At 39.8% G+C, this 23,272-nt stretch overlaps 2 protein-coding genes across 6 annotated transcripts in view; one reads left to right on the top strand and one right to left on the bottom strand.

Annotated features, from left to right (window-relative positions):
• DOCK4 (dedicator of cytokinesis 4) overlaps positions 1-19,931 on the bottom strand; it is a 554,933-nt gene extending 535,002 nt beyond the window's left edge. For 3 of the 4 annotated variants that reach the window (XM_020984638.2, XM_020984640.2, XM_020984641.2), the window contains exon 1: positions 19,533-19,931. In XM_020984638.2, coding sequence (XP_020840297.1) covers positions 19,533-19,569 — 37 coding nt within the window. In that variant the 5' untranslated portion in view covers positions 19,570-19,931. The remainder of the gene's footprint in view (positions 1-19,532) is intronic. The other variant, XM_020984639.2, reaches the window with a different exon arrangement.
• A 176-nt stretch (positions 19,932-20,107) lies between these two features.
• ZNF277 (zinc finger protein 277) overlaps positions 20,108-23,272 on the top strand; it is a 170,992-nt gene continuing 167,827 nt past the window's right edge. Inside the window, exon 1 of one of the 2 annotated variants that reach the window (XM_020984642.2) lies at positions 20,108-20,344. In XM_020984642.2, the coding sequence (XP_020840301.1) occupies positions 20,263-20,344 (82 nt within the window). In that variant the 5' untranslated portion in view covers positions 20,108-20,262. Of the gene's footprint in view, positions 20,345-20,730; positions 20,864-23,272 lie in introns of those variants that run through there. The other variant, XM_020984644.2, reaches the window with a different exon arrangement.

The following is a 23,272-nucleotide window of genomic DNA, read 5'->3' as shown; positions in this document are numbered from 1 at the left end:
GCACTGTGGCCTGGCACTTAATAGATGCTTGTTAAAATAAGAACCTCAGATGTCAGGGAGTTTGAACTTTACTCAGGAGGCAATATGAAGCCACTGAAATTTTTAGAGCAAAGAAGGTATGTGACAAACCAATGCATAAGATAAGTGATTCTGGCAGCAGTATGAAAGCTGGATTTGTGAGTAAAAAGTGGAGATGATTAAGTAGAACCTGTTAAGAGGGTTATCACGATGGTACAAGCAGGTAGTGAAGAGTCCAGTCCTAGGCTGTTGGCAATGGGGATGACTGTGACTGGACATGAGAAGTGATTGATAGTAGAAGGAAGAGACAAAGGTAACAGCAAAGTTGGGATCGTAAGAGGCTCACTAATAGTGCCTCCAACAGAAATAAGAAAATCAGAAGGAGTGAAGGATTCCAAGGGAAAGCTGCACAGGACCATGGAGACTCCCTGGGAGAAGGGAAGTGACTTGTCTAAGTTCATTCAGCTAGTCATATGTAGACTTTTCAGAAGTAGCACAGCATCAGAACAAAACTCAAGGGTTTATTTTGTTTTGTTTTCAGGAACAAACCACTACATTGTATTACTACAAACTAAATGCCATATGAGATTGTAGAAGGAACTCTATCTATGACCTGTGATCTCCCATCTGCACTTTTATTTCAGCCATTCAGATCAGCGGCTTGGTCACATCTTCTATCTCACCATTCCTTGTAACTACACCACCCCCACCATGGGACTCCAAGACACTGTATTTCCCCATCTCTAAGCAGTCCTTCCAGCTCTCCTGCTCCTTTACTCCTCTCAGACCTGTTCTTTTAATTCCATTCTATTCAAGAAGCATTTATTAAGCTTCTACTAAGCAAATGCAGGGCACTCTGCTAAGTTCTAAGGACATAAAAATCCAAAAGTGAAATGCTCCTGCCTTCAGGGAACTTACCTTCTCTTGGGGGAATAAAGTATGTAGATAAATGAGTAAATACAACTTAATTTCAGGAGGGACAGAGAATTAACAACTAAGGTGACCAAGAAAGGTTTCACAGGAGACCATATATGAGCTGAGGAGCTAAAATGAAAAGATGAGGAGGGAGTGTATTCTAGGTAGGAGGGACTGCCTGTCCAAAAGCACAAAGGCTGGAGATAGAATGCCAAGTTCAGGGAACAGGAATTAGGCCACCGTAGTTGTAGCAAAGGGAAGTAATGTGAAGTAAGTTTGAACAGGTACACTGGAATCACATTGTAAAAGGTTTTAAATACTCAAAACGGAAATTTAGATTTTTTTCCTAGAGCAATAGGGAGCCACTTAAGATTCTTAAGCAGGGGAGTGGCATGGTCAGAACTGTGGGTGCTTTAGGATTTGGCAGCTACATAGGAAACAGATTGGAGAGGTGAGAAAATGAAATTAAAGAGCCCAATTAGGATGGTAATGAAATGGTCAGGTGAAAGATAACAAGGGTCCCAACTAGGGTGGTGGTCATGTGAACAAAGTTAGGGAAGGACACAAGAGAGGTTATAGAGATAGAATCAAGACTTGGCAAGTGACTAGATTTGGAGGGTGGAGAAGAAGAGTTAAGAACTGAGGATGACTCCAACGTTAGGAACTTGGGTGAGTCAAAGGATGGTGGCAAACTTCAATAGAACTGGGAATTTTGGAGGACATCTAGGCTGGGCAAGGATGGGAAGGGGTTTTGGAAATGTCCCATTCATCACTTGGTTGGAGCTGTCCAGATGCTAGTGATGTGGAACTGGATCTCAGAAGAAAGAACAGAGCTTAACATTTAGAAGTCAACACATAAAAATGACTGTTAAACCCACGTCTGCATCGCGTCCTTCGGCTCATCAATTCCTCCATGTTTTTACCAGTGCATCAGCCCAGTTCTGGCCTCATTTTCCTCCTTAGTCAGTTTTATCATAATGGTCCATCATTTCAACAATGTTTTTCCCCCCTCCATTTAAGAAGCTTCCCTTCACTCTTTGATATTCCCACCTTATTAATCCTCTATCCAAGCAAACTCCCACATCAATCCTTTTTTTTTAATGTAAATCAATTCAATAAGCTTTTACTGAGGAGCTTAAGCAACAGAAATTCAGTAGTTGCTGCCCTCAAGAAGTTTCCAATCTACTGCAAGTTACAAATAAACATATATACAGATAAACAAATACAAGGTCATTGGAGGGAAGAATGAGCCATAACTGGGGGGGGATGGGAGTAGAATTAGGGAAGGCTGAATGAAGAAGGTGGTACCAGGGCTCAAGCCTTGAAAGAAAGAAAACATTTGGAGAGATGGCAACAAAGAGGGAGTATATTTTAGGCATATATGAAAATATGGAGGTAGTCAATGGAATGCTGAGTCAGGCCAACAGCCAGCAGTCCAGTTTCAATAGAATTTAGAGAATATAAAAGTAGCATCATGAAATAAGGACAGAATATAGGCTGTGGACAGATTTTGAAGGGTGCCAAGTGTAGGGCTGAGGAACTGGCATATTGCTACCAAACTGACATTCAGTAGTTTCCTCTTTTGAGGGTACCTTCTATCTCTGGGCATTCCTTATGCTAAATAGCTGACCTGGAGTTGGGTGCAGAAGGCTGAAGGGAGAGAAAGATTAGGTTTCTCTGAGTATTAACTAATGTTCTGTGCATACTTTAGCAAGACCTGTTGACTGAGTATGGGCAAACCACAGTTTCACTGCCTTTTAAGAAAGAAGGAAAGGAAGGAAGGAAAGGAATAGAAGGAAAGGAACAAAAGGAAAGGAAAGGAAGGAAGGAAAGAAAGAAAAAGAAAGAAAGAAAGAAAGAAAGAAAGAAAGAAAGAAAGAAAGAAAGAAAAGAAGAAAGGAAGGAAGGAAAAAAGGAAGGAAAGAAACAAAGAAAGAAAAACATTTCCCCTAGCCAACTCTTGGCTCTCCATAAATATTTAGTAGTGACTTATATTGACTCCTCCAAGAATTTTTTGAAAAAGAATAACAAAACTGCATCTATTTTATTTCCTTTGCCTAGTCTTAGAAAACATTTTTTTTTTGTTTTTATTCTAGGCAATTGGGGTTAAGTGACTTGCCCAGGGTCACACAGCTAGTAAGTGTCAAATGTTTGATCTGAGTTCATATTTGAACTCAGGTCCTCCTGACTTCAGGGCCAGTGCTCTATCCACTGTGCCACCTAGCTGCCCCCTTAGAAAACATTTTTTTAAAAAAAAGGTAAAGTATTGTACATTAAGCATAAGATCAGCCAAGGCTGAGGTGAAAATCCTTCCAGGAAGAAAGAGAAAAAAGAAAAACATCTTCCAGCTATTTAAATTGCAGCTGAACTCAGGTGTTTCTATTGTATTTGAAGACTACTCATTCATTGCAGCTGTCTACTTCAACCAGGGTGGGGAGAATATTCCCCTCCAAAAAAAAATCTGTTCTTTTGCAGGAAGACACTGAGTTGGCCAGGATATGAGACACTATCCGAGAACTGTTTCCTCAGACACACATCTAAACTGCAGTCTTAGTAAGCCATATCACCAGCGTCATCTCAAGTCAAAATCTCCACTTTAAAGTTTTGAAAGAAAAACACAACTTCTTTGCCTTGAACACCAAACTAATTTCTCTGAAACAGGCAAGCGCGTCATATAATGCCTTAAGAAAAAAATACAGGAAGGCCCGTTATGTTTCTTGGAGTCTAGCACAGTGGCAAAGATATATTTCAGTAACTGCACTGATTACTTTGGGTTTCCAGTGGATAATCCACATCATGCTGGTGTTTAACTGTTAGAATTAAACTAAGATAAAGAACATGGCTTTTTTCTCTTGCCTCTCTCCCAAGGACAGGCCTATTCCCCAGGACCAGAATTCTCTTACTTTCACCTCCTTCAAGGCCCAACTGAAATGTCACCCAATTTGTAGTATTTGCCCATCATCAAGGTGTAAATGCTCATATTGAAAACTTAACAACAATGTTTCAAGTTGACTCCAGCACACCCCTGCCTTCTTCCCTTTCTGAAGTCATCTCCCAGCCAGTTCTATGATCTCATTATGTTTTGCAATCTTCTTATTTACTTATATTTTATTTTGTCTTCTACTTATATCTGGTTAGCTTACCCCCACTAGATCTTAAGCTCCTTGAAGGCAAGAATTGGATTTTATTCATGTTTATCTCTATCTACCCCACTTGCCCCAGCATCAAACAGAATTGTGCAATACATAATGTATATTTAATAAATGTTTGTTATATGAATGAACTCATTACTCAGAGAAGCAGAGTTCATCAATACCAGATCAGTTACATTCTAGGTGTTTCATGTCACTGTCACATCTCCAGTATTTGTTGTTGTTGTTCAATTGTACCCAACTCCTAATGACCCTAATTGGGGTTTTCTTGGCAAAAATACTCGAGTGGTTTGCCATTTCCTTCTCCAGCTCATTTTACAGATAAGGAAACTGAAGCAAACAGGGTTAAGTGACTTGCCCGGGGTCAAGCAATCTGAAAGTATCTAAGGCCAGATTTGAACTCAGGAAGATGAGTCTTCCTGATTCCAGGCTGGGGGCTCTATCCACTGCACCACCTAACCTGCCCCACATCTCCAGTATCCAGTAGGAATAGCATTCTAATCTAACAGGTGTATTCTCGCTCTCACTGGTAGCCAAGTCACAAGCAACAGTCATAAGAAAAGATACCTAGGGGGCAGCTAGGTGGTGCAGCAGACAGAGCACCAGCCCTGAAGTCAGGAGGACCTGAGTTCAAATCCAGCCTCAGACATGGAACATTTACTAGCTGTGTGACCCTGGGCAAGTCACTTAACCCCAATTGCCTTAAAAAAAAAGAAAAGATAACTAGAACCTTGCTAAAACTCTCCTTATAATTTTGTTGCAAGCAGCAGCAGCTAGAAAAAGGAATAAGGAAGCACTTCAAACACTTGGATTGTTTACTGGTTCTGTAGGTCACAAGGAGATATGTATGGAAGGTGTGAAAAGAACAGTCCAGCAGAGTCATTCTTCAGGAAAATGCATATGCAGTAAAAACATTTTTTAAAAAAATTGGATCACTGACAAGTGTGTGACCAAAGTTGTGGGGTATGAAAGGAAGGGGGGTGGGGTGAGGAAGATGGATGTAAAACAGACAATGGAATTAAGATTATAAACAGCAGCTTACATTCAAACTGTAGTGCTTACTTAACAAGCTCCCAAGGGCAAGGAATCTATTCATTTAACTCTTGTCAGACTGGACAATCCCTAAAAAAGTGAGACCATTTCATGTGAGCCCTCATAATAGCAAACCAGAATCCGGTCAAACTGTCTTATTTGAACTAAGCACCATGACAAACTTCTCCAAAATACTCCTGGGATATAAACTCTTGTTTTAAGGGGGGTGGGGTGGGGAAGGATGTGTGGAGGGACTGGGGTGGAGAATTTATAATATAATAGAATGCGCACACTAATTCTCAAGCTGAAACTCCTGAGTGCTTCATAAAGGATGTTGAATTTTTATTAAGTGTGAACTTGTTTCCTAGCTTTGGAGAAGAGATGAATATTCTGTTCCTTTTTTTCCCCCCCCACAATGTGAATCTAAAAAGGCAGTGTGAATATTCAGGCCCAAAGTGACTGTAACAACGGGTGAGAGAGGGTATTCTGTGGTAGCAATATCACATGCAAGCAAACTATTTTGGAGAGGAAAATTGGTTTAAATTTATAACTGGAAGAGGGAACTTTATAGAGTTGAATGACAAATTGAAGTCAGCTGATCCAGATACAACTCATCCCAGTCAACCCTTTCACCCCAAGGAAATACCCTATACCTTTATAGTAGGTAGCTCAATTTTTACATAGAAGCACTTTATTTACATTATAATTTATTTTTTTTAATTTTTTTTCCATATGCTTTTGAGTTGAAAATCTTTTCTCCCTTTTTCTCCCCCTCCCCCACCCTCCCCAAGACGGGCACACAATCTGACATAGGCTTTACATTTACATGCCCATTAAACATATTTTCACATTAGTGAAGTTGTAAGTAAAAATTAAAACCAATAGGAGGAACCATCAGAAAGATGAAACAAAACTCAACTGAAGGTGAAAATAAGTGAGAGTGATTCAACTTCCATAGTTCTTTCTTTGGATGTGGACAGCATTTTCCATCCCGAGGCCTCTGGAGATGTCTTAGATCCTCGTAATGCTGAGAAGGGTTCAGTTTAACATTCTTAGTCATTGCATAACGTGGCTGCTATTGTACACAAAGACCTCTTGGTTCTGCTCACTTCACTCAGCATCAGACCATATAAGTCTTCCCAGGTTTTTCTGAAGTCAGCCTGTTCATCATTTCTTATAGAACAATAGTATTCCATTACATTCATATACCACAACTTGTTCAGCCATTTCCCAATTGATGGGCATCCTCTCAATTTCCAATTCTTTGCCACCACAAAAAGAGCTGCTATGAATATTTTTGTACATGTGCGTCCTTTTCCCATTTGTTTGATCTCTTTCATCCTTTTCCCATTTGTTTGATCTCTTTGGGATATAGCCCTAGAAGTGCTATTGCTGGATCAAAGGGTATGCACATTTTTGTAGGCCTTTGGGCATAGTTCCAAATTGTTCTCCAAAATGGTTGGATCATTTCACAACTCCACCAACAATGCATTAGTGTTCCAATATTCCCACATCTTCTCCAACATTTATCATTTTCCTGTTTTGTCATGTTGGCCAATCTGATAGGTGTGATGTGATACCTCAGAGTTGTTTTGACTTGCATTTCTCTAATCAATAATGATTTAGAGCATTTTTTCATATGACTATAGATGGCTTTAATTTCTTCATCTGAGAACTGGCTGTTCATATCCTTTGACCATTCATAGTAATTTTTTTTCAGGAGTGCTAAGTCATCTGTGCTAGGATGTCAAATGTAGCATACCACATGTGACAGAAAGAGCACTGAATTTGGAGTCTGGTGTGCTAGGTTCAAATGCCAGCTTTACCCTTACTAGTTATTATGAGTATGGGCCGTTCATTTAACTGTGCCTCAGTGTAAAATGAGGATAACAATACTTGTACCACCCACCTTACAGGAGTTATAGGATCCAAGAAGCTAGGTGACACAGTAGCTAAAAAGAGACTTGGAATCAATAAGATCTGAGTTCAAATCCTGTTTCAGACACTAGGTGTGTAACACCAGACAAGTCATTTGACATCTCTCAGCCTCAGTTTCCCCATCTGTAAAATGAGGATGATAATAATAACTATTTCACTTAGTCTTGTGAAGATCAAATGAGCTAACATATGACAGGCACTATACAAATGCCAGTTATTATTAATAAAATCATGGATTGGGACAGCTAGGAGGCACAGTGGATAGAGCACCAGCCCTGGAGTCAGGAGGACCTGAGTTCAAATGTGGCCTCAGACACTTACTAGCTAGCTGTGTAACCCTGGGCAAGTCACTCGACCCCTATTGCCTCCAAAATGAAAAATAATAATAATATCACCGATTCTTAGCTAGAAAGGACCTTAAAACTCAGCGGCCTCATCTCATCAATAAGAAAGTTGAAGCCACGGGAGGCTATGGCTCACCTAAGGCCACATGGGAAATAAGTAGCAGATCCACTATTAAAAATCCCATCCTCTCAGACTCCAAAATACAGCATGCTTTCAATTGTATCATACATATAAAGTGCTTTACAATCATTAAGATGTAAATGATTGGTATAAACTGTTGAGTCTTTGGAGATTGTTTACATATTTACCCCAGTATTCAACTATATAAGAATACTTCCCTAAGGTTAGCTTGGGTCTGGAGTCAGAAGCCCCAAGTTCAAATCCTGACTCTAATGCTTAATACCTCTGTGATCCTGAATAAGTAATTTAAACCTCCCTATAAATCTGAGCCAGCCTCTGAGACCCTTTGCAACTCAAGATCTAAAATCCCATAATCCTATTGCTTTATTATGCACACATAAGCTGTTGGAGGAAGAAGTCTGAATTCTATTTACTAAAATGTTATTTACGCATTCTGTTGTTCAACATACTTTTTGGAAACCTCAAAAACATGTGCAATCTGGCATAAAATATTTGTTTGGGTGGAAACTGTCACAGAAATAGAAATAAGTAGCACCTTAGCCAAAGAATACACTGGTGAGAAAGAAAATTTTATTATTTTAAGAAAAAATAATAAAAGTTCATATATTGCCAATTTTACAAAAATCAATGACAGAACTTAGTTATTTCTTTTGGTGAGAGTCAGAAGGTAGATGTCACAGTGAATAGAGTGCTGGACATAGAATCAGGAAGACCTGAGTTCATACTCAGCCCCCCACATTTAATAACTGTGTGATTAACTACTGCTAGACTCAGTTTCCTCATTTGTAAACTGGTAAAATGACATTATATTAGTAAAGTTTTGCAAATCTTAAAGTGCTTTCTAGATGCTAATTATTATTATACCTATTCTGAACATGCATCAATAAAGTGATAGCGAGAGGCAGTTAGGTGGCTCAGTGGATAGAATGCCAGGCCTGGAGTCAGGACGACCAGAGTTCTAATCTGGTCTCAGACATTTATAAGCTGTGTGACCCTGGACAAGTCACAACCCTTTCTGCCTCAGTTCCTCATCTGTAAATGAGCTGGAGAAGGAAATGGCCAACCACTCCAGTATCTTTGCCAAGAAAACCCAAAATGGAGTCACAGAGAGTCAGACACAGCTGAAACACTGAACAACAACTCTACAGTTGGAAAAAGGTCCTTTTGTCTACTCTACATCCAAAAACAATCTAAGACTATATAAACTGGGCCATCAACCAATTACACGACTAATAAAAGGAGGGATAAATTGACACTTCAGAGATAAATCTGATTGTATTTCATCTACATTTTTGATAATTCAATTCAGTAAGTGAATGAGTAATGTGCTTGTCATCCTTTGTATACAAAGGTGACACTACATCCCAGAGTCAATAGAGCATTCACTTTGAATTCATTTTCCTGTAATGGTTTCAGTTTTGCATGGTATTATTTATTTGGTCTTGCTTATGCCTGAAAACCAGTAGAAGGCAGAAGAGTAGTTTTTCACGACTGACTGCCCTATATAGAGATGGAGTCCACAATCTTAACCCCATTGGGATTACAGTCATAGAAGCAACAAATCCAGAATTTCAACGGGAATCCAACAGCAACCTGAAGCTTGAATCCCCTCAAGCCCCATCCCAACAAGTGGTCATCTGACCCCTGCTTGAACACTTTACAAAAAGTCTTTCACAAACTTTATCCTCATTTGATCCTCACAATAGTTCTGTGCTGTAATCAGGACAATTGAGCTTACCACTCCAGCTTATTTAGAAAACAAGTCACATAAGCTGTCTTGTTCCTTTTAATTACGATCAACAAACTTGGCCAAATAGAAGAGCTGATGCCAAGTGGCATGCTCTCCTTTGGAGTCCCACAGCTGATAATGAATCCCAGTGAAACAGATTGTGCTTTCCTTTCTTAAGGTCAACAAAAAGCTTTTTTGCCCTGGAAATAAAGTCTAAGAATAAGTGATCAATATGTAGTTGATTGAGCTTATTACTTTCTTTTCAAATCCAAGGAAGAGGGGATTCCAGAAATTAGAGAGGCACCTTTCTTAAAAGTTACAACAGCTTAAAACAAAGGAATGCATTTGTCCCACGGTTAAGAAATAACATAGCTTTAAAAAAAAGAAATAACATAGTTTGTTTGGTTTGGGGTTGTTACAGTTTGGTTTTTGTTTTGTTTTGTTTTTTGGCTCAAATCAGAACCAAGTTAATATTTTTTTCTTTCTTTTTTTAAAATTTTTTTTAGGCAATTGGGGTTAAGTGACTTGCCCAGGGTCACACAACTAGTAAGTGTCAAGTGTTTGGTCTGAGGCTGGATTTGAACTCAGGTTCTTCTGAATCCAGGGCCAGTACTCAAGTTCATATTTAGAAGGCACTCTAAGTGTAGTAGAAAGTGTATAAACACAGGATACTTGTCATATGCCTGTCATAATCTTGATCTGGTCATTTGTTCTCTAAATTTATAAAATCTACTATGTACAAAGCTCTCTCATTAATGCAATTCCGATAATACAACCAACTAATGATTCTCTGAAGGCAGAAAAGGTGTTACTACTAAACACTTTTTAACCATTTTCTATTAATATCATTTGTATAAATGACTACTGATCTTGAGTAAGTACATACGAGGGCCACATTTTCTGAAAGAAATGATTACCTAGGGCATATGTTAGCATGTCAAATATCTATGATTTTATACCCCACAAAGATGGCAACAAATATATAACTTGGCAGATGAGTCATAGAAATGCCCAAGGCACCAAGAGGTTGAGAGGCTTGCTCATGATCTTCTAAGTAGGATTAGGTGGTGTTTTAACTTAGGTAGGATTCCTAATTACAAAATCCAACAATCTATCCACTATGCCACAATGCCCCTCTACTTACAGAATCAGATTGACTAAATGATCTGTAACGGTGACTAACAGTATTTGAACATTTCCAGGGGTGATAGCAGGGGTGAAAAGAGGATTGATTCTTAGAAGAGTTCTGGAAGAGGCAAGTTCACTGAAATTCTTAAAATCTTACCCTGCTAACATGCCACTTCCTCTAAGAATCTTTCCCAGGGCATTTCTTTAATAGAAATTAAATTTTAAAAAATAGCTCAGCTTAAAACTTCCTAAATTTGTACTGTAAAATTCCTTGTTTTCTTTCTATTTGGGGTGGGGGAAGAAAGGAATAATGGAATTTTTTTTTAATTTAGGATGGAAGAGAATGGAGAATCATCTTCTAACCATAAATGAGAAAGCTCACAATTAAATTTATTTTATATCTTTTAAATTCTCAATTCAAACCAACAACTATTTAAAGATCTTCTGTAAGTAAGGCATCATGCTAGAGCTGAAGATGAAAAACAATGTAGCCCTTGCCTCTAGTTATCTTGTCTACTCACAATTGCAAGGATATAGCTTTAAGATAAACAATGTTTCAATATGAGAACAAATACCCTACCCTTAATACTCCTAACAACTTTCCTACCAACTTCTCATAACAACTTTGTATTAGATGGTAACCCCTTGTGAATGGGAACTGTATCATTCTTTGTACTTGTCAGTAAACATTTATTAAGTGCTGACCAAGTGCCAGACACCATGTTAAGTACTGAGGATAAGTGCCTGGGAAGTGGGAGGTGTTTAATAAATACTTGTTGATTAATTGATTCAGAGCACCTTGTGGATCCCACACCTATAATCAACAGTTTAGAACCGTGGATTTAGAATCAGCATAGACCTTAGAGGTCATCTTAAATAAATTCTCCTTTCACAGATGAGGAAATCAATGTCCTTAGCCATACAGTTACCTGCCCAAGGTCACAGAAGTAGTTAAGTAGTAGAGTCAAGATTCTAAATCAGGTCTTCTGATCCTAAATCCAGCATTTATCTATTCCACCACATTGTGCTGCTTCCCACTTGATATGTACAACAATCAATTAACAAACATCTTAACTCTTGTGGCAAGCATCTGGAGCTAGGATATAACTATATAATGCCTTATCTCTCCTAATAGATTCTAAATTCCTGGAATTTCGGTGGTTTACTTCCCTATCAAATAGCATTTTGTATACTTATGCATTTATATTCATCTATACAACATTTCTTACTTTCCCTACTAGTTTAATAACTTATGTATTCAGCTTCATTGTTTGGAACATACTTTCTTCACAACAAATCTGTGAGCTAAGGAGTATCATCTACTTTTGCAGATGAGGAAACTGAAGCTCAGTGAGGTTAAAGAATTTGCCTATACAGAAACTGAGTCACCTAGTTTCATAAATTAATAAAATGATTTGTTCTGTAAAACTTTGACTCAATCAAAAGGCAGCACCCAAGGACCTAGAAGGCCACATGTGGCCTTGAGGTTGAAGTTTTTCCACCCCTGGTAGACTAAGATGTTACATCATATACCAAGATAAAGTCAAAATGGCTACATGATTTAGACATAAAGGGTGATACAATAAGCAAATTAAGAGAGCATGGAATAGTTTACCTGTCAGATCTATGGAGAAGGGAAAAATTTAGAACCAAATAAGATATAAAGAACATTAGGATATACAAAATGGATAATTTTGATTATATTAAATTAAAAAGTTTTTGGACAAACAAAACCAAAGCAATCAAAATAAGAAGGAAAGGAGAAAACTCGGGCAAAAAAAAATTTACACCAAGTTTCTCTGATAAAGGACTAATTTCTCATATACATAGAGAACTGAGTCAAATTCATAAGAATATAAATCATTCTCCATTTGACAATGGTCAAAGGATATAAACAGGCAGTTATCAGGAGAAGAAATCAAAGTTATACATAGTCACATGAAAAAAATGCTCTAAATTACTATTGATTAGAGAAATGCATATTAAAACAACTGAGGTGCTACCTCACACCTATCAGATTGACTAATATGACAGAAAAGGATAGTGATAAATGTTGGAGGAGATATGGGAAAACTGGGACACTAATGCACTGTTGGTGGAATTGTGAATTGATCCAACGATTCTGGAGAACAGTTTGGAACTATGCCCAAAGGGCAATCAAATTGTGCATAGTCTTTGACCAAGTAACACCACTACTAAGTCTGTATTCCAAAGAGATTTTTTAAGAAAAAAAAAGAAAAGGACCTATTTTTACAAAAATATTTATAGCAGGTCTTTTTGTGGTGGCTAAAAAAATGGAAATTGAGGGCACGCTCATCAATTGGGGAATGGCTGAACAAGTTGTGGTATATGATTGTAATGGAATATAATTGTGCTACAATAAATTATGAGAAGGCTGATTTTTAAAAAAAAGCCAGCAATAACCTGGAAAGACTTACATGAACTGAAGCAAAGGAAAGCGAGCAGAACCAGGAGAACATTGTACACAATAACAGCAATATTGTACAATGAACAAATACGAATGACTTAGCTATTCTCAGCAATGCAATCCAAGACAATTCCAAAAGGCTAATGATGAAAAATGCTACCTGCCTCCAGAAAAAAAAAACTGATAGTCTGAATATAGACTGAAGCACACTTTTTCACTTTCTTGTTGTTGTTGTTGTTGTCGTTCAAGTTTTCTTCCACAAAATGACTAATATGGAAATGTGTTTTACATGATTGCACATGTATAACTTATATGAGATTGCTTAATACTGTATCAGGGAGAGGGAAGGGGAGGGAGGGCGAGACAAAATTTGGAACTCAAAACTGAAAAAAAGTGAATGTTCAAAAAATGGTTTTTACATGTAAATGGGGGAAAAGATATTTTTTTTAAAAAAGAGAATTTGCCTGTAATCATACAGCTGGTAAGGGCCATAGTCAGATTGTTTTGACTCCACATCCAAGGTTCTTTCTACCTCTGGAGGATAAAGACCAAGGTATTCATTTTTGTAGCTCTCCCAGCACTAAGCATAGCTTGTTGTTTATGTAGTTAGTGAATGAATGAATGAATGAATGAATGAGACTAATAGAGGACTTCTATTCTAAGTCTCCTTGTAGAAAGTGAGACTGTGACTCCACCACACTGACTGAAAACAAATCAAAACCTCTTTAAGCTCAATTTCTTTTCTGTAAAATAGAGATAAAAATACCTGCTGTTCCCAACTCATCTAGTTGCAGTGATAATCAAAACAGAGTACAAGTAAAACTGATTCTGAGCAAGGGTCATACAAATGTAAGCTTTTATCATCATGATGATCCTCAGTCACTATTATTTATTATTAAAACTGTTAACAGGTTAAGTTAAATGACTATAACCATCTAGAATTCTGCCACTTCAAGAATCACCCTCCATGAGGGTGGGTGGGGAGGGAGGAAGGGAGAACATTTGGAACCCAAAATTTTAAAAGCAAAAGATTAAAAAAAATTTGTTTTCAAATGCAACTGAGAGATAAGATATACAGGAAATGGGGTATAGAAATCTATCCTGCCCTACAGGAAAACTGAAGGTGAAGGGGATAAGAGAAGAGGGGAGGAGATAGAAGGGAGAATAGATTAGGAGTATTCAGAATGCATGCCATTTTGGGGTGGGGGGAGGGATGAGATGGGGAGAAAATTAGGAACTCAAAATCTTGTGGAAGTGAATGTTGAAAACTAAAAATAAATACATAAATTTAAATATGTGTGTGTGTGTGTATAGATATATAAAAAATCATCCTCCAACAAAGTAGAAAAGGAAGGCACAATTATTGTTCTATTGTTTTTAAAGTATCTCTAAGTTGGTCCTTCTGAAAGAATTGTCACTCAGGAAGGAGCCATAAGGAAAGGAAATCAATAGTATAATCCCAAAATAGAAATCACTCTTACCCCTACCACTTAAGAAAAAGTTCAAAACCATTCACCCACTGTTGGGCTCTTTCTGAATACTATTTTCACAGCATTACAACCACACATTATTTGGATAAAAAAAAAGTCATGAAATAATTTTTTTAAAAAACTCTTTAAAATGTGTTTGCAATGGCAATGAATAAAACTAAAAGAAAAATCATGCCCTCCTTATTATTTTTTCCCAGACAAGAGTACAATTACATTTTCTTTTTGAATGAAACACAACTGTAAAATAACTTTTACAAAGAGGCAGGTATTAGTTTTCTGTTACAATAAAAGGACCTTAAAAAGAAAAACCAGTCAAATTCAACCAAAACATCTCTAGAAAATGCTAACTTACATTTATACAGTGTTTAAGAGTTTGCACAGTTTTTTCACTCCAGCAACCCTGTGAAGTCATCATCCCCTTTTCACAGTTGGGAAAACGGAGATAAAAGTAACTTGTCCAGGGTCACACATGTACCACACAGCTGTTCAAAACTGATCTTCTGATTTTAAGTCATATGTTCTTTCCATGATAGCATACTTTCCTCTTCCTGGAAAATACAGGCAGGTATTTTTGATGACCAAGTATGTTTATGAACTCCTAGAGAGCAGACACCCCCTCTAATTTAGATATTTATCTCCTCCAAAACCCAGGAGAATATATAATCCATAATTTTAGTGAATTCTCTATGCTGATTATTTCCAATTTATCCTGTATATAGCTTGTTTGTACTTAATTGTTCATATGTTGTCTCCCTCAACAGATTCTGAGATCCTTGAGGATAGGAACTGTCTTTTATCTTTCATCTTTTTTTTTTTGGTAGCTATCCCCTGCCTGACCTAATACATATTTGTTAAATTAATGAATGACTAGTAATAACATTAATGTTGATCTCAGCAATAGGACTATAGCAGAAGCAGTACTGAGTAGATCCTTTACATACAAGATTATACTATTAACTTCGAGTTGGTATGTGCAGCATGCATTTGGAGTTGTTTTACCTGTTATGTTAATGGCTTTGTACTGATTCATCCCTAATCTCTTGCCCAGCCAAGGGTGTATGTACATTTATGAATTAGTTAGCTGACAAAAGTTAAAAGTGCTGTCTATGGTCATAGAACAGGAAACAATAACTAACCCACATGGGGATATTAGAGACAATAAAATAACTCATCTGTACATAGTGCTTTAGGATTATAAAGTATTTTTATCTATTATCTCACTTGAGCCTAACAACACTGTGAGGTAGACTTGGCGAATTTTAGCCATCCCATTTTGCAGGTGAAGAAACTGAAGCTCAGAGAGATTAAAAATAAGTTGCCCCAGAGCATAGAGCTAGTTTAATGGCAAAGCCTTCTTCAAGTCCAAGCCTCTTCATTTGCAGTCCAGACCTCTTTTCTATACTGTATACCAGGAGGTCTCTTCACTGCAGGCACCACACAGCTACCTGCTGAATGACTCTTGAAGCAGTCACGCCTTCAATGCTCTGAACTATATCTACGGGCAATCCCCACTTATGCAGAGAAGGAAGGTGACCTCTTTATCTCTGCAAAAATTATTCAGTCTGCAGGAAGTCAGAAAACATTTTGAGGGGGGTGAGTATGCTTTACTCACTGTCAGAGGAACTCCTCTTGGAAGGATCAGACAGACTGTGAAAGTGAGCAACTGCCACCTGGCTCCTAGCAGTCCCTCCAAGAAACCAGGTGGCTTTTGCTTAGCTCTTCATCTTGTTTAAAAATCATTTTTGGCATGCCATGGGAAAAGTACATACCACACAGCAAGCTCTGTAAAATGTAGATGTTCTTCTTTCTAAAGGGTACATATGACTGGTAGCTTCAGAACTGTAAAGCTGCAGCTTACGGAATGTAAATCATCATGTAGTCTGACCCCTTCATTTTACAGGTGAAGAGATCGAGACCCAGCAAAGTTACTGACGTGCCTAAAGTCACAAAGCTAGTCAAGGGTAAATTCAGAACTAGAACTCTGGTCTCTGGCATATCAGTCCAATGCTCTATTCCACTCCCATAAACTGATGGAGCCAACAACCAGCAACTTAAAAAACATCCTCATTTCATCATGAATAACTTTTTTAATCACATTCAAAAGGCAGAATTATATTATACTCAGATATGCAGCTTGATTCTTATCTTTCATAATTTTCCAATTTCAGACAATTCAAGTCCATAACAAAACATAGATTGTTTTGACAGAAAGGTGGTCCATCACTTAAACATTATAGGCTGTCCTATTGTCCAGGTAAGAGAATTTACATTTCCAATCCATTTTGAGGGGAAAACACACACACACACACACACACACACACACACACACACACACACACATACACACACACACATACATACACATATGTATGTATACACATACTATTTATTATAAAAGAAAATGGAGACTATGGGTTATATTTGTGAAATGTTAACACACATATATAAAAGGCACAAATGTTTTCTCAGTAGACACACATGGATCACTAGAGATTTTTTTAAAAAGTCCCACAGTAAAAGTGTTAGATTTTCACAGGTATCAAAGACTGAACACTTCAGGTTGTAAAGGCTCAATTTATTTCAGTTGGTTATGAAACAGAGTGACAACTGGACCAAAAATTGCAAAACTTTGGTAACCACAAAATACCCTTCCCTGGTGTTCATAAGAACTACGGAAAATACACACATTTATCAAGGGTAAAAGAGAGGAGGAGGAGAAGCCTTGAAGCACTAACAGTCACAAATAGTTCTCTCCATGGTGAAGAAAGAAGCTCTGCATGCTGGAGTATCCTAGCAAATTTTTCTCCGCACTCCAAAAAATCCTAACAGATGGATGGTGAACAACTAAGCAACCACAAGCCAAATGCTTGAAAAATAATAAAAAAAAATATTATTAGCCCTTAAAGGTTTGCAGTATAAATGACAAAGGAAAGCAATAATTCTGGCAAGAAACACTCATCTTTCCACTCTCCCCCTTCCTCTGCCACCTTTTCCCACTCAGCCTCCAAATCACAACTACCACCACACAAATCTGAGTGGTTTTATTGCAGCTTGAAATACTTGACTGATAATATCCTGTTTGTCACTCCAGGAAACCCCAGAGTGGTTTATCAGACCCTGCCCATAGCTGTAAAGAAAAGAAAGTAGGAGAGCTAATCGATACTAGCAACCCAGCTGTGACTTGGCACATAAAGAAATAAAGAAAATGAATCCCATCGATAATCTCTATAATTTAACACTTGGAAGAAAGCAACATCTGGGATCAACTCCAAATGGGACGGGGTTGCCCTGAATGGGTCTTGGCTTCTTGCACTAATTGTTAAACCCGGTGCAAAGAGATGATACTGAGATGATATCCTTGTCCTCAGGCTCAGAAACAAAGACAAACTCTTTGGCTTCTACCTAAACATGGGAAATATATAAAAGCGACCAAGGAAAAGGAGAAAGCTAGAAAGAATGACTGTCAAACATACTCCAAACACATCTAGAAGAAACTATTGTCTTGCTAACCACTCAACACAGCAGAATGCAGAAAGAAGGCTTTTAATAGGTCAAGCAAAAGACGAGATGACTTTGTTTAATCACTTCACAAAGTCAGTTCAGAGAGCTCCACGGTCCTTCCCTGAGGCAAAATTGGGGGGAGGGGAGTGGGAAGAGGGTCCCCAGTGAAAATGACTCCCACAAACAGCACTTTGATCTTTCTTCTTTAATTGCAGGAAACGAATGAGAGGGGAAGAAAGAAGATTTTCCACTGTATCCCAATCTACAGAGATCTGCCCTTTTCAAAAGCACTGCCTGGCGGCAGTAGATGGCAGATAAGAAATAAGGGGATAACAGATAAATTCTATAAATGTTCTGATCTCAGTGAGACCTTTAGGGCCGTGGTTAGCCCATTTTTATTTCAGGACCTTCACTGGAAGACCCATTTCTTTTTTTTTTTAAAGGCAAACCCTAAAAACCCAGAAGGAGTGGAGGGGGATGGGGAGGAGGAAAGAACCCAGCTTAATTCAAACAAGAACGGGAACTCTAGTCCGTATTAAATGGGAGGAGGGAAAGGAAGGGAGAATCCAGTGTTCATCAGTCAACATTAATGTCCTTTGTTGTTCACCTTTGCACAGAGGAGCGAGTGTTGCACTGTTTTCCTTTTTCTCAAAACGCCGAAGTCAGACAGGTTCTTCCTTAAAACGTGCCCTCCTCCCTCGGTCTGACCCATGGCTATCCGTCGCTCACTCCCCAGAATCGAAAATGCACTTTCCAGCTGTCCCCCCAAAACCCCACCCCACTCTCCGCTCCCCGCAATGACCCCAGGATCGGACCGGACGCAGTAGTCAGAAGTGGAAACATAACCAAGTCCTCGTTCCTTTTCAAATGACAAGGAAAGGGAGCAATTCAACTGAAATTCACAGAGAAACTCTCCCACCCCAAAAAACACTTAGCACGAAATACAAACAAAAATATGCGGGGGGTGGGGAGAAGAAGGGCGTTAGGGAAGGAAATAGAGCGGGCTTAGTCTTCTGTCAGAATTGCTCCTTTGTAGAATATTGCACATTTTGCACTCTGGGGATGTTGATGCGAGCCAGAAGGAAGGGTTTGTCTTCCCTTTCTGGTTTTGTTGGTTTCGGGTTTTCTTTCCCTCCCCTTCCTCTCTTCTCTGTCCCCAGCCCTCCTCCCGGGAAATCTCTGCAGCCGATTGTCGTTTTGGATCCTGGGGTTGGGGGGGGGGAGTGAGGACGGAGAAGGGGAGGACTAGGAAAGAGGCTCGCCCTTTCCCTTGCAACTTGACACACACATGTACCTATCTCCACTTCCAAACTCCAAAGACGGAGATGAGAGTAAGCAACACAGAACTGAGGGATTCGTTCCCTTTGCATCGACCGGCTGATCGCTAGCCAGTGGATCTGGCAGGGGAGGGCAAGCAAGGAAGGAGGAGGAGGGTGCGTGGGGTTTCATTGGGGCGGGTGCGAGCCCCCAATCCAGCGAGTTGGGGGGGGGCGGGGATGTGTGTGTCTCCTCTCCTCTCTTTGAGATGATCTGCATAGCACAGCACCGTATCAGGGCAAAAGAGGGAAGCAAACGGTGGACTATATTATTCCACAACTATCCATTTCCAGCCTCACCTAAATACAGGGAGCAAATATCGAGAGCAGAAAAGAGGAAATAGAGGAATATTGCAGACACAGGAGAAAGAATAAAAGTTCGCCCGGAGAAAGACTCACCTACGCCGTATTTCTCGTGCTCTGTAGGTATCCACATGGCTAAAGGAAGATTCTGTTGTCCCTCTCTATTTCTCTTCTTTTTTTTCCCCTCCCACACCTCCTCTCAGGAGCTCAAAACAATAAATCAGAAGCCAGAGTAGCAGCAGTAGCAATAGGACTGAAAGCAGCTCAGTGCTCTCAGTCCTTGAGCAAGAGGGAAAAGGGTCAGGACTGGAGTGTGCTCAAGCGCTGACACTGCGCGGGCTATGCTGCCTACTGATGCTAAGGCTGCTTGGGCTGCTGCCGCCGCTAAGGCTGCTGCCGCTGCTGCACCTCTTCGCAGCTTCCTCAACGCGCTCCCGGGATTTCAGACGCGCAGGCATTGTTCTGATTCACTGAACTAAGCGAACACGCCGGGGCACTCTCAGGCGCACCGCCCCCACTGCCTTCCTCCACTCCACTCCCCCCTCTTCTCTCCTCCCTCCTCCGCATCCAGATGCATGATGGGCATTGTAGTTCCCCACCTCACTCCAGAGAAGGGACCGGGCACTGGAGTGATTGGGGTGGGGCTTATGGAGGTTCCTCCCACTCTCCCTTGTTCTGTTCTGCTGAATAAGAGCCGTTTGTGGCTACGTCTGGGAGTGGAGGGAAGGCTGAAGTTGGGGGGTGGGGTGAGGTGTAAATTCGCTTCTAGGTTCTCATTAAAACTAGACACCCACCCCCTCAGTTCTCTCCCCCCACCCCCAGCGGAATGGCTTCTCCTGAGACTGAGGGGGTTGCAGCTGGAGAAGATGGTGTTGGCAGTAGCAGCAACAGCAAATTCAGTGAGGCAGGTGAGTTTGGTGGCCCCCATGAAGCAGGGTCCTTGGTGCCAGCAGCTTTGGTTGGTTTTTTTTTCCTGCCCTCTATTCCAGTCGTCCCTGCTGCAACACAAGCCTTAGAGTCAAACTGACTTCCAGAAAGGGTTTGCCAGAGCCTTAAAGGATGAGCTTTCTGTAGCCACGTGTGCCCTGGGAATGGCGCTGTGAACCGCGGGAGGGCAGGAGGCGGAGGCGCATATTTGGCAGCTGTTTGCCTAAGAGTGGGTGGAGAAAGGAGGAGGAAATGCCACCTCCCCTCCCCGAGCTGTTAGGGAACCCTCTCTTAGATCTTCCCTTCCGGTTTTGAAATAGCGCCCTTCGTACACTCCAGCCCATTCAATCGCTTTGGGTTGGTTTGGATTGATATTGGGCCGTGTGTTTATGACGTTGGACATTAGCAAGTCTCTCCACCTCCCTTTCCTCAGCCTTGACTCTTTTTGTGCTTTGTTGGGCATCGAGAAACTTGTTTTATTTGCGTCTTGCGTCTTCCAGGTATGAAATGTTCGTTCCTGGACGTTTGTGTGGCGATCTCTGGAAGTTTTCTTCCGCAGTGGGGGAATTTTGTGTCAGATGAAAGCTCTCTCGGTTCTCAGCCAAAGGAGAATGTTGCCGCTGGGAGTCTTGTCAGAGATCCGAGGACTTGAGGAAGGAGGGAGAGAGAATTTGTACTCGAGTTCAGAGGCGATTCAGAGGGCTCTGGACTTTTCAGTGACAGTGTCTTGGGCTGTGTTTTGGCAATCCCAGTTAACTTTTACCAGGCTATGACTGTGGGTTCCCTGGAAGACTTGTGTATCATGTCAATAATAAGAAACTAAACTTTGAGGGAGGAGCGCCCTGGATGAGAAACTAACTAAATTGGGGGAGGAGCCTCTTGGACTAGAAACTAAATTTGGGGGAGAAGCCTCCAGGATTAGTCTTTTCGGGTATCAGAGGGGCAGAATTATAAGGAACGTCAGAGACAATTTTAATCTAGCCTCCTCATTTTACTGGTGAGGAAACAACCACAAAAAAAGGACGGGGATAGAGAGTTCAGTTGCTTTCCCGGGGGTACACAGGTAGTAAGTGTCCGCTTCAGTTCTGCCCTCTGCTCACCAGTTCCCGGATTGCTTTTCTACTTCCCGGATTCTTCCTCCTTTCCCCTGGACAAAAGGAGAGAGCCTCCAGGCAAAGAATGTAGACAGCTGTAATAGTAACTTGCAAGTTGCCATTTCAGAGGAGGAAAAAAAAAGGTTGTGGGGTTTTTTTGCCCTGGCTAAGGTTTGGTACATCTCTGCTGGAGTTGTTTTTTTTTTCTTTTACAGTTAATAATCTTGTGGTCAAAAACTGAGTTCATCTCATCACCACAAAGTTAAAGTGCTGTTACCAGCCACTTCTATTATCAAAATTCCCTAACCCTGAAATTATTTTTTAAAAGTACCTCTGTCAGTGTTATATATCTTAAACTGACTGCTGAGTCAAATGTTTATCCACCTCCACATCCTAGACAGTTAATTATTGAGTTATTTGGTATTCATTTTGGTGGACCAAGTGCTTGACCCAACTCTCATTTGGGGGAAACATATAATTAAAGTTCTCTAGATGCTAGCATTTCAAGAAGGTTATTTCAGACCCAGGGATGTCACATTTAAAATTGTCAACAAGCTGACTGTTGAAGAAAAAATGGTGCCTAAACTTTCACATTTGTTCCTGCAAAAGGTTCTTAAAATGGAAATGGACCAAATGAGAAAGCTGAGTGGAAAGCTGACTTTCAGTAACTCCTGAATCAGGGTTTTTGGTTGCTTTTTGTTTTGTTTTAATGCCATTAGTAATCCAAATATAGAAATTCCTGAAATCAGTATCAAAGGGGAAGGTGTAATCTAATGAAGGACTACCATAAGATGGATTTGAAACCATTCCCTGAAGACAGTTTACAAAATTATAGGAAATGCCATCCTAGATCAAATCAACCCTGTTGTCTCTCTTGGAGTGGATGAAGGGATGTTTGAGAAGCTGTGGAGTGCATAGAATGCTGGACTTAGAATCAGGAAAGCTAGAAAGACATTTATTCTGTGACCCTAACTAGTCATTTAACCTCAGTTTCTTCATCTATGAAATGGGAATAATAATTACTAACTTAGGCTGTTGTGGGGTCAGATGGGATAATATGTGTAATTAAGGCACAAACCTTATTACTGCAGAAAGGTCACATTTATATTAGTTGACTTTTGTAATGTCACACCACACATTTAGCGTTCTACCCCCCAAACTCCCCTTTAGTAACCCATTTATAGCATTACATAAATTTTCCAGACTACACTTCAAAACTGTAAATCACAAAAAAATTTGAAGGAGCATTGTTATCAAGCACCTTTCTGTTTTTCATCAGTGAAAACCCAGGCTAATAAATCATGCATGGTGTTTATTGCCTGTTGTGCATCATACTACTCCCATTGAATTGATCTAAAACAACTTCCTTCAAGAGATGTCTTCTAATTCTAAAGGTAGCATGCCATAATGGAAAGAATACTGAATTAGCCTGGGTTTGAGTTCTGGTTCTATCTCTTACTTAGTGACCTTGGATAACTTACTTAATAAACATTTATTAAGTACCTACTATGTGCCAGGCATCATATTAAACCCTGGGGCTACAAAGAAAGGCAAAAGACCATACTTGCCCTTAAGGAGCTCACAATCTAATAGGGAGACAATATACAAGCAAGTAAATACAGAGCAACTGCTCTGAGACTCCATTTAATTATCTGTAAAACAGAGATAATACTTGCACTATTGTGCATAAAGCACTTTTAGAACTGTGAAGTGCTATATAAATCTAGGCTAGCACTTATAAGAGTTTTTTAGGCCTAGCCTAATATTTTAGTATGAGGCCTATTCCATAGGAATGGGGAATTATGCTCAGTGTCT

The sequence above is a fragment of the Phascolarctos cinereus genome, unplaced genomic scaffold (assembly GCF_003287225.1).
Source record: "Phascolarctos cinereus isolate Bilbo 61053 unplaced genomic scaffold, phaCin_HiC Scaffold_1;HRSCAF=81, whole genome shotgun sequence".
Taxonomy (NCBI): domain Eukaryota; kingdom Metazoa; phylum Chordata; class Mammalia; order Diprotodontia; family Phascolarctidae; genus Phascolarctos; species Phascolarctos cinereus.
This window is presented reverse-complemented; position numbering and strand designations above follow the sequence as displayed.